General features: G+C 35.0%; 1 protein-coding gene across 1 annotated transcript; it reads left to right on the plus strand.

Annotated features, from left to right (window-relative positions):
• The first annotated feature begins 10,699 nt into the window (after positions 1-10,699).
• LOC102391058 (putative olfactory receptor 56B2) lies at positions 10,700-11,659 on the plus strand. Its single transcript, XM_006053573.2, has one exon. The coding sequence runs from the start codon at positions 10,700-10,702 to the stop codon at positions 11,657-11,659; it is 960 nt and encodes a 319-aa protein (XP_006053635.2).
• The last annotated feature ends 968 nt before the right edge of the window (positions 11,660-12,627 follow it).

The raw sequence follows: 12,627 nt of genomic DNA on the forward strand, positions 1-12,627 counted from the left end.
CTTGGAGAGGATGCGCATCTTTCAAATTTTCCTACATCTGTGTTCATTACATTCTCAAGGACTGCAGATGACAGAAGTTCCAAGGAATACGAACCATTTTTAATTAATATAAGGAATCACACGCAATTAAAGAAATTTCAAAAAAAGGGGTGAAACTAATACTTTATCATGTTTGTCAAGAAAGACCTTCATCCAAAAGAAAAAAAAAATGGACAATAGCACAATTATGCAGACTGAATCAAGGAAGTCAGGGTGAGACAAATGGAATATACATTTCATTTTTGTAACTCACTGCCCTGGCTAGAAATTCTGGACAATGTTGTATAGGGATGGTTTGAGTAGATATCTGACAATCTTTTCTTTTTAATGAGAGTGTCTAACTCGTGGACAGGGAGGCCTGGCGTGCTGCAATTCATGGGGTCGCAAAGAGTCGGACACGACTGAGCGACTGAACTGAACTGAACTGAACACATGTACATTTCATGCAATTACTAATAGAGTACAACTTGTTCTAGATATTTGCATCTTTGCTTTCTAATGTGTCTTCTGTTTTTTAAATGGAAAACGGACTCCAATAGACATTTCTATAAAGATGTGCAACATCCAACACACATATGAAAAGATGCTGAGCATCACTGAATTCAAATCAAAACCACAGGATACCACTATATACAATAAAATGGCTGTATTTTTTAACAACAGAGATTGGCAGTTCTATGGAAACATTAAACTTCTTATATATACTAGAGAGTATGTAAAAATCACATTGAGCTGTGAGAAACTGTTAGACAATTACACAAAGTTTGAAGCAAAATTACCATAGGACAGAAATTCAACTCCCAAGTATATAAGCAGAATAACTTAATACAAGAGTAGCAACAAAATTTATACACAAATGTTCATAGCATCATTATTAGTGAAAAATTGGAAAGAATTCAAATATCCATCATTTGTTTAATGGATAAACAAAGTGAAGCATACCCATAACAAGGATTATTATTCATTCATGAAAGGATGAAGTACAGATGTATGCCCTTTCACAGATGAACTTTGAAAACACTATGCTAATTTTAAAAAAGCAAACACTAAGAGCTACTGCAATATGATTTCAATTACATCAAATCAATTACTGGAACAGATAATCCACTGAATCAAAAAACATACTAGATGTTGGAAGGGATTGGAGGAATAGATCAATAGGTAGTGACTGATTAATGGTTATGGAGTTTTCTTTTTATGCAATTGAAATGTCCTGAAATCAGATATTGATGATGGTTGCACAACATTTTAAAAGTACTAAAAGTCACTTAATATTACATTTCAGAGGTTTAAATGATAGCCATTTATGGCTTGTGTATTCCACTTCAATAAAAAATGATAAAGTGTAACAAACTCTGTGTTGAGATTTTTCTCCTGTTTCTCTCTATATATAAATACACACCATTAAATTGTTAATTAAATTGTGTAAATACATATGATGCACTTTTCTTTAATCATAAAATTACTGAATAATCATTATTTAAATTAATTATCATATTTATAAATTAAAATAGAAGACTTTATGTTTCAATATCATTTTATCCAAACATTGTCTCAACATATATAGTAAATGCATATTAAGAAATGACGGGAGAATGAATATAGGTATACATGTATAACTGAGTTCCTTCACTGTCCACCTAAAACTACCACAATATTGTTAATCACCTACACCCCAAACAAAATGTTTTTGATGTTAAAAAAAATTTACAAAGAAATATATCAGAAGTTGCCTGTATGTTATATAATTTGAATGTGAATGAGTGTCAATAAAACCTTCTGAAACATCATTAGTGCTTTTACCTTTTGTCCTACACATCCTTACAAAGAAAAAAAAACACTTCAATAAATATTAAAGTATCTAATATTCATTAAAGCTAAATTGTGTTCATTCTCACTCCCCCATATATAAGGCTCGTATGCCAGCACGTAGATATAAATACATACAGATAAATTTATTCTCTAATTTGTGTGTCACTTTATAAACAGTAAGAATGGAAGCTTTCACTTCTTTTCCTTCTCCAAAAGGTGTTAGCTTAAATCCAATGCCAGCACCTGTATCACAAGTGCTATGTATTCCATTGGGATACATAATACATTTTAAGATATATTTAGTTCAAAGGTACAAATATCAAGAGATTTAGTAGCTGAGGACTGTGAAAGTACATATAGTGTAGAATCATGACTTTTTTTTTACTAATATCCTGAACACCTGGATCAGATTGCATTCTGCTCACTGTTTTGCTTCAGAAACTAAGGTATCAAAGCACATGCAAAAGCAGGAATAGAAACAGGGTTTTTGTTTAATATGCAGGCAGAAAACACATGGAGATAATTTATGGATGTACATGAATTGATTATTAACTGCACATGACTGAAGGTTTGATTCCATCTACCTGTTAGAAGGCAGAATTAAAGATTGGATTTAAATGGAAAAATGTTTATTTCTCCAATTCACAGATTGCAATATAGTGTAATTTTCCATGATTTTTCAAAGTAAATAGGAATCCACATCTGTAGTGGTAAATATCAAGCCGGAATCACCCTTCTGACCAGAGCAATGGGACTACAGCAGGAGAATAGCTCTGAGCATGATCACAACACTTGCCATTCACCTACCTCCCATTGCTCCCCAGAAAAGAATCTCACTCACTTACTTTATTTCTAGAGATACATATTTGTGACTGCATTTAATGCATTTTAGACAGGGAAACCTACTTAGAGGAATAAACTTCATGTTCGAAGAAGAACATGGGATGTAAAATTGAGGACTGACTAGTGAGGAAGCAAACATTTTCTGTGGAATTTAGAAATGGGAATAGTCAACAGGTGACAATAATTGTACTTATAAATAAATAGCCATGCTCTTGTGTTGATGTAAAAACTTCAATACACTCTAACAGAATAGTATGAGCCCATTTTCCTTGTAGAAAAATTAAGCTATAATGTATTGAAATCATTTTATATTTGTTTTGGAAAAAAACCTAACATAATTATGGTCAGTACTACAATATTTGGTGTAAGTTGAGATCTTTAACTGAGTGTTTTTGCAAAGGGGACCTATACTTCTCTTGTAACAATAAATCCAGTTTCAATAATCAACACTAGAACTATCAAAAGAAAATATGGAGGACAAAATAGATATTTAGCTCATATTAGGAGCTATATCCCTAGGAGTAGAGCAGAATGAACTCAGTTATGTTTACTATTCTCGCTTTGTGGGTATCTATGATTTCCCTACTTCTTTTGCTTGGACATACATAGTTAAGAGTTGACTATAGCAATTCTCCTCCAATTAAAGGAAAAGAGTTGACTATTCAAATATATTGAGAGGAAGAAATGAGTAACAATACTATTTTTTCAACAACTATTAAAATCTGTATACATTAGTCAAATAGGTATCAATAATACATTTCACAGTCTATTCTATTCCATAATAATCAGTTATAATGTGTGAAAATATATGTGTAACTGCGTGTGTATATATATTATATATACGTGAATTGTTACAGTTTCGTTTGTTAATGACAATTTTCAAAGAAATGTGGAAAATATAACTGCATATAAATGTTAGGAGCCAATTAACAAACCTGACAAGAAATAAATCTGATAACAATATTGGTATGTAAGGAAACACATTCTTATAAACTCATATGATTCTTTGTAAAAAATGCTAATTGCAAGGCCTTTGTTAAGCTTCGAGGTGATTAGTTTCAGTCAAAATCAGTGTTGCTAGATAGGAATGCTGTTTCTGCTTCTAAGTTGCTTCAGTCGTGTCCGACTCTGTGCGACCCTATGGACAGCAGCCCACCAGGCTCCTTTGTCCACGGGATTCTCTAGGCAAGAATACTGGAATGGGTTGCCATTTCCTTCTCCAAGGCATGCATGCATGCTAAGTCACTTCAGTCGTGTCCGACTCTGTGCAACCCTACAGACAGCACCACACCAGGCTCCTCAGTCCACAGGATTCTCCAGGCAAGAACCCTGGAGTGGGCTGCCATTTCCTTCTCCAAATAGGAATGAGGTTCAATTAATGTTACGATTGCATTAAGTGAGTTCCCCACCTTTAATATTTGCATTGTATGGGGACTTCCCTGGTAGCTCAGACAGTAAAGAATCTGCTTGCAGTGCAAGAGACCCAGGTTTGATTTCTGGGTCAGGAAGATCCCCTGGAGAAGGGCATGCCAACCCACTCCAGTATTCTTGCCTGGAGTATCCCATGGACAGAGGAGCCTGTCCAGCTACAGTCCGTGGGGTCACAAACAGTCAGACATGACTGAGCGACTAACGCACTAACTCACTTGCCACCTTTAAATTTTCTACCATGTACTAATAAAGTGAACAAGATAATTTCAATTTATTCTTTTATTTTGCTTGTGGGCAGCAATATGAAACAGAGAAATTAAGCAACTTGATACAATGAGGTTAAATTGCTGCTTGTAAAGTATCTCATCTATTGTTTCATGAAGGTGATCTTGGTCCACTATTTATTGAGTTGGCCAAAAAGTTGGTTCAGGTAGTGAATATATTATTCAATACAGCTCTGGATGAAAATGAAGAATGTGTCTTTTATTTTTACTTAAAACCAAATGAATTCTTTGGCCAACTCAATACTAGTTTGGCTTTCTATTTTGTATTTTGTAATATTTCTTCCTTAATTTGTGGGTATGTTTTTAGTGTATTTGTGTAATTTTTGTTTAATTTGTATAATTTTATTTCCAAAAATTTTGTGCATTTTCAGTTTATTATTTTCTTTGCACTCTCCTTATGATTCATATATATATATATATGCATTATATTACATAAATATTTTAATATAATCAAGGTCTTTCCAGGTGGCACTAGTGGTAAAGAACCTGCCTGCCACTGCAAGAGACCTAAGATGCAGTTTTGATCCCTGAGTCAGAAAGATCTGGAGTAAAGGGCACGGCAACCCACTCCAGTATTCCTACATGGAGAATCCCATGGACAGAGGAAGCACAGTTCACAGGGTCGCAGAGTTGACATGACTGAAGCGACTTGGCTTGTATGCATGCAGTACAAAATGCCACCAATTTGTAGGACTGTTTTACCAACTGAACTTTATTTCTAAATCCAAATATCTGTTTTGACTGCTGCCTTATTTGTTACCTTCTTTTTGAAATTCTTTTGTTATCTATTTTGTAATGAAAAAATTTTTTTAGATTTAAGTTTTCTCTTGTCTTATGAAGTAGAATTTATACTTCTGTTTCTTCCTTTTATACTTTGAAAAAATAATATTTAAATACATGTTTAAATACTTAGAATGTCCTTGAAACATGTGAATTATCATATGTGAAATGGATCACCAGTCCAGATTCTATGCATGATACAGGGTGCTTGGGGCTGGTGTGCTGGGATGACCCAGAGGGATGGGATGGGGAGGAAGGTGGGAGAGGGGTTCAGGATGGGGAACACACGTACACCCATGGTGGATTCATGTCAATGTATGGCAAAACCAATACAATATTGTAAAGTAACTAGCCTCCAAAAAATAAATAAATAAATAAATGTTAAAAAGTAAAAAAATAAAAGAAAAAAAAAAGAAATTATGTTTTGTACTATGTAAGTTTAAATATAATTAAAAATCCTTAAAACCCTGAGATAATTTAAATTAGTTACTGATTAATAATTTGGTAACTAGATTTTTTAATTGAATTCTAAAGCATTGATTAATAAAAGCATAATTTTAAGTTCAAATAAATAAATACTTAGAGTGGACTGCAATAGTTCTTAAAGTTTTATGAAATTTGAATCATTAGTTCAGGAATCTATTCATTAACTCAAAAATTTATTGATATTTAAAGTGTAATGTTTTGCTATACAATGCAAGTGAGTTAGTCACTCAGTCATGTCCGACTCTTTGTGACCCCATAGACTGTAGCCCAACAGGATCCTCTGTCCATGAGATTCTCCAGGCAAGAATACTGGAGTGGGTTGCCATACCCTTCTCCAGGGGATCTTCCCCACCCAGGAATCAAACCTGGGTCTCTTGCATTGCAGGTGGATTCTTTACTGTCTGAGCCACCAGGGAAGTCCCCACACAATGCAAATATAAATATAAATACAATAAGTTCAAATATTAAGATTTTGCTTAAATTCTGGTGGATCCAAGTTGCGAGTTCTTTTTATATTACTATGATGCTAAAATAGAAAGAGATATTGATCCATTGACAAATATATTCCTTACCTATGATGCCTGCCTCTTTTTTATTTACATCATGTTAAGTAGTTTAACAGATGACTCCCTGTCCTCTCTGAGATAAAGTTGATATTCCAAAATAAAGTGGTGCTTGAAGTTGCAGTGGTTGTAGGAGGGCACAAAATAAGATAGAAAATTGCAATTAACAAAGCAAAAAATAGCAGTGAACTTGAGAAGAAAGCAGAGCACAGTAACAGAACAAAGAAACTGTTCTAGCATGCTCTAAGACCATTTTCTTTTTCCTCTTTAAATTCTCCAGATAGCCTCCAAAATTTTGCTTAGTTGCATTTCTACCTACTCTTATATGACTCCAAGAATTTATTATAGCACAAGAAAGGTCTTTGAAGGGCACTCTTATTAAGCAGTTCATACCATGTTACTTTACTATTTCCAAAAAAAGTTGCTTTTTGCAATACCTAAACTGTCCTCTTTTGTTGTGAATATATAAAGATAAAACAGGGTTGTAAGTAGAAAAATTAACAAGTAACAACTTTATATCCCTGATTCATCCACTATTTTAAACAATGCTAACTATACTCTTAGTGTATCGCTGGACTGTACTATAAGTATATGTAGTAACATGATTAACAAAGTTTAATTTAACATATACTATGTTAAATTAATTTATGTTATGTTATTTAACATAGTATAGGTTTAATTAATTTAACATAGGGAAAAAATTTAACATATACTATGGATGCAAATATATCAGATGTGATAAAGTCCAAGGACAAGGCATCATTAAAATTGTCAAGGTGAATCAAATTTTTATATTTAACTGTGAGATTGTGTCCCTCTACTACTCAATATCAAGAACACTAGAAGCCAATCACATATTTCTCTAGGATGCATATTGGTAGATTATTTTCTGGGAAAAATGCAAATGCCTCAGGGAAAAAATCCACTGGGAAATAAGAATGTCAACAGTGCTACAAAGGAGATCTTACAGGAGCACACACAGTAAATCCAACCAATTAATGAGACTCACTCATCACCTGAAGATTCAAATCAGCTTACTAAGGACTCTTTGTGAATTAATCATCAAAGAACACTAATAATGAGAAAATAGAAAGAGAAATTAAGGAAACAATTCCATTCACCATTACAACAAAAAGAATAAAATACTTAAGAATATATATACCTAAAGAAACTAAAGACCTATATATAGGAAACTATAAAACACTGGTGAGAGCAATCAAAGAGGACACTAATAGATGGAAAAATATACCATGTTCATGGATTGGAAGAATCAATATAGTGAAAATGAATATACTACCCAAAGCAATCTATAGATTCAATGCAACCCCTATCAAGCTACCAACAGTGTTTTTCATAGAGCTAGAACAAATAATTTCACAATTTGAATGGAAATACAAAAAACCTCGAATAGCCAAAGCAATCTTGAGAAAGAAGAATGGAACTGGAGGAATCAACCTGCCTGACTTCAGGCTCTACTACAAAGCCACAGTCATCAAGACAGTATGGTACTGGCACAAAGACAGAAATATAGATCAGTGGAACAAAATAGAAATCCCAGAGATAAATCCACACACCTATGGACACCTTATCTTTGACAAAGAAGGCAAGAATATACAATGGATTAAAGACAATCTCTTTAACAAGTGGTACTGGGAAAACTGGTCAACCACGTGTAAAAGAATGAAACTAGAGCACTTTCTAACACCATACACAAAAATAAACTCAAAATGGATTAAAGATCTAAATGTAAGACCAGAAACTATAAAACTCCTAGAGGAGAACATAGGCAAAACAGTCTCCAACATAAATCACAGCAGGATCCTTTATGACCCACCTCCCAGAATATTGGAAATAAAAGCAAAAATAAACAAATGGGACCTAATTAAACTTAAAAGCTTCTGCACCGCAAAGGAAACTATAAGCAAGGTGAAAAGACAGCCTTCAGAATGGGAGAAGATAATAGCAAATGAAGCAACTGACAAGTAATCTCAAAAATATACAAGCAACTCCTGCAGCTCAATTCCAGAAAAATAAACAACCCAATCAAAAAATGGGCCAAAGAACTAAGTAGATATTTCTCCAAAGAAGACATACAGATGGCTAACAAACACATGAAAAGATGTTCAACATCAATCATTATCAGAGAAATTCAAATCAAAACCACAATAAGGTACCATTTCACACCAATCAGAATAGCTGCGATCCAAACGTCCAAAAGCAATAAATGCTGGAGAGGGTGTGGAGAAAAGGGAACCCTCTTACACTGTTGATGGGAATGCAAACTAGTACAGCCACTATGGAGAACAGTGTGGAGATTCCTTAAAAACCTGGAAATAGAACTGCCTTATGATCCAACAATCCCACTACTGGACATACACACTGAGGAAACCAGAATTGAAAGAGACATGTGTACCCCAATGTTCATCGCAGCACTGTTTATAATAGCCAGGACATGGAAGCAACCTAAATGTCCATCAGCAGACGAATGGATAAGAAAACAGTGGTACATATACACAATGGAGTATTACTCAGCCATTAAAAAGAATACATTTGAATCAGTTCTAATGAGGTGGATGAAACTGGAGCCTATTATACAGAGTGAAGTAAGCCAGAAAGAAAAACACCAATACAGTATACTAACCCATATATATGGAATTTAGAAAGATGGTAACGACAACCCTGTATGCGAGACAGCAAAAGAGACACAGATGTATAGAACAGTCTTTTGGACTCTGTGGGAGAGGGAGAGGGTGGGATGATTTGGGAGAATGGCATTGAAACTTGGTATAATATCATATAAGAAACGAATCTCCAGTCCAGGTTCAATGCAGGATATAGGATGCTTGGGGCTGGTGCACTGGGATGATCCAGAGGTATGGTACGGGGAGGGAGGTGGGAGAGGTGTTCAAGATGGCGAACACATGTACACCCATTGCGGATTCATGTTGATGTATGGCAAAACCAATACAATATTGTAAAGTAAAAAAAATTAATGTTCTTAAAAAAAAGAACATGTGACATTAGAAAAATAGTTCCAATATTAAGATTAAAAACAATGCAAGCTATAAAAATAAACTAATAAAATTAGAGGTCATTAAAATAATATATATAAAATAATTGTTATTTTGGTCTAAATATATATCTTTTTAAATCCACCTTCTTCATTATCTTATTATAAGTATATTGGAATGGTAGCACTTGAATTAGAATGAATATATTTTCCAAGACTATATTCACACTATTGTTCTGTACATACTATTATTTTGAACCACATTTTTCAACATTTTACGTCCTGATAATACATCCCTAATATTTAATTTATTGAAAGCATATAAATAAATATATAATAGACATTTAGGAGAAACAGATCATGAAATCTGTTTCCCCTTTTGCATTAAAATGTATAAGTGATTAATAAATTTTGACAGATAAGCACTAACATGATTCAAGTAATTTGATTTTCAAAATCTTTACCTCAAACTAATATTTTAATGCCTGCTTTATTCTTTATAGTTTGGCTATCTGGAGTGCTCCAAGAATCAAAACTACATCAAGTAGGAGAAAGTTACTGAAAACCGGAATTAATTGGTTTTGAATAACAATGATATTCCTAAATCACATTTCTCTTTTATTATTACAGTTTTGACAAATCATTAGCAAATTTTGATAAAAGCTTCCTCACTTAAAATGTGCACTAAATTATTTCATACATTTCAATTAAAATTAAATGGGACACAGTATTATTTAACAAAATCTCAGATCCTTGAAATAAGAGTTATTTTCAGTATCATATATTCTAGTCTATTACTTAAATATCTCCATGCACAGAAATTTCTATACTCCTTGCATATATTAAGTTTCTAATAATTCAGCAAAACAAATTCAAGAGTGCAGGCTGTGATATCAGAGGGCTACATCTTCTCCAGCTTTCATGAGTTGTAGGCTGAAGACAATGTCCAGAGTCATGATTTTCTCTAAAGTTCTGTTCCTCAGTTACGAGAAGATGAAAACAATACAAACTGACTTATGGTATGAAGTTTGTGTTTTGATAAATAATTTAACACTCAGTGTGTTAAAATAGTTCCTGTTTAATTAGAAGTATCCAAGGAATGTTGGATACTTCTAATCTGCCTGCAAAGCAAGAACCCCAGATTTAATCCTCCAGTCATGAAAATACCCTGGAGAAGTGAATGGCTACCCACTCCAGTATTCTTGCCTGGAGAATTCTATGGACAGAGGAGCCTGCTGGGCTACAGACCATGGGGTCGCAAAGAGTTGAACACAACTGAGTGACTAACACTCTCAAAAACCTTTCCCTTTCAAGGAATGTTAGTGCTGGAATTAGAGTTTAAAAGAGGACTCCCCTACAACACCTACAAAACCATGAATGTAACTTCTTCAAACACTGTCAGAGAGATTATTAAGAATAGTAACCTTGAATGTTTTTCTTCTTAGTGAATTATGTTCCAGGATCTCGGAGATTTCAACAGCTCCAAGTTTCAGGTCTCTGAGTTCATTCTTTTGGGATTCCCAGGCATTCACAGCTGGCAGCACTGGCTATCCCTGCCCCTGGTTCTGCTCTACCTCTTAGCTCTCAGTGCAAACATCCTTATCTTGATCATCATCAACCGGGAGGCAACACTGCACCAGTCTATGTATTATTTCCTGGGCATCCTGGCTGTGGTTGACATGGGCCTTGCTACCACCATCATGCCCAAGATTTTGACCATCTTGTGGTTCAATGCGAAGACCATTGGTCTCCCTGAGTGCTTTGTACAGATGTATGCCATACATAGTTTTGTAGGAATGGAATCAGGCATTTTTGTCTGCATGGCTATAGATAGATATGTGGCAATTTGTCAACCACTGTGTTATCCATCAATCATCACCAAATCTTTTGTGGTCAAAGCTACTGTGCTCATGGCACTCAGAAACAGCCTGACTACCATCCCAATTCCTGTGTTGGCGGCTCAGAGGCACTATTGCTCAAAAAACCAAATTGAGCACTGTCTGTGCTCTAATCTTGGTGTCACTAGTCTATCCTGTGATGACAGAACAATCAACAGTGTTTACCAGCTACTTCTGGCCTGGATATTCATGGGGAGTGACTTGGGTTTTATTTTTGTATCTTATGCTTTGATATTTCACTCTGTACTGAAACTGAACTCAATGGAAGCTATATCCAAGGCCCTGAGTACCTGCACTTCCCACTTCATCCTAATCCTGTTTTTCTACACAGTCATTATTGTCATTTCTATCACCCATAGTGCAACAATGACGTTTCCCCTCATCCCAGTTCTACTCAATGTACTCCACAACGTCATTCCTCCTGCCCTCAATCCTATGGTCTATGCACTCAAGAACAAGGAGCTCAGACAGGGCTTGCGTAAGCTCCTTAAGCTGGACTTCAAAGGTAGTTAACTTGGAGAGGATGCTCAACTTTGTAATTTCCCTATGTATATATTCATTATATTCTTCAAAGATTATCGATAAAGAAGAACTAAGAAACACTAACATTTTTCAGTTACTTTATGGAATCAGTGGAAATTAATGAAACCTTCAAAATGAGAATGAAATAATCTTGCTTTTCAATAAATGTCTTAATCAAATGAGTAACACAATGATGTTGATTGTCTCAAGGAATCCACAGAAAAATAACAGATATATATTCAGGAATATATATATTCCATTTTTTTTCTCCTGTTTCTCTAAATAGAACTTCCAAACAATGTTTAATAGAGATGGTTAAAAGAGATATCTGCCATTTCCTTCTTTTTTAATTAAAGTATTTAATCCATATATATTTTATTTAATTACTGATAGCATATAACTGCTCCATGACAAAACTAGACAGCATATTAAAAGGCAAAGACATCACTTTGATGACAAAGGCCCTTATAGTCAAAGTTATGGTTTCTCTGGTAGTCACTTATGGACAGGAGAGTTGGACCGTAAAGAAGGCTGGTGCTAAAGCTGAAGCTCCCGTTCTTTGGCCACCTGCTGCCTCAATTCAGTTCAGTCACTCAGTCGTGTCCAACTCTTTGCGCCCCCATGAATCGCAGCACGCCAGGCCTCCCTGTCCATCACCAACTCCCAGAGTTCACTCAGACTCACGTCCATCTAGTCAGTGATGCCATCCAGCCATCTCATCCTCTGTCGTCCCCTTCTTCTCCTGCCCTCAATCCCTCCCAGCATCAGAGTCTTTTCCAATGAGTCAACTCTTCGCATGAGGTGGCCAAAGTACTGGAGTTTCAGCTTTAGCATCATTCCTTCCAAAGAAATCCCAGGGCTGATCTCCTTCAGAATGGACTGGTTGGATCTCCTTGTAGTCCCAGGTACTCTCAAGAGTCTTCTCCAACACCACAGTTCAAAAGCATCAATTCTTCAGC

This window comes from Bubalus bubalis, chromosome 16 (genome assembly GCF_019923935.1).
Source record: "Bubalus bubalis isolate 160015118507 breed Murrah chromosome 16, NDDB_SH_1, whole genome shotgun sequence".
Lineage (NCBI taxonomy): Eukaryota > Metazoa > Chordata > Mammalia > Artiodactyla > Bovidae > Bubalus > Bubalus bubalis.

What these genes read in the sequence shown, in the direction of transcription:
- LOC102391058 (XM_006053573.2), top strand. Translation starts at nt 10,700, where the DNA reads ATGTTCCAGGATCTCGGAGATTTCAACAGCTCCAAGTTTCAGGTCTCT.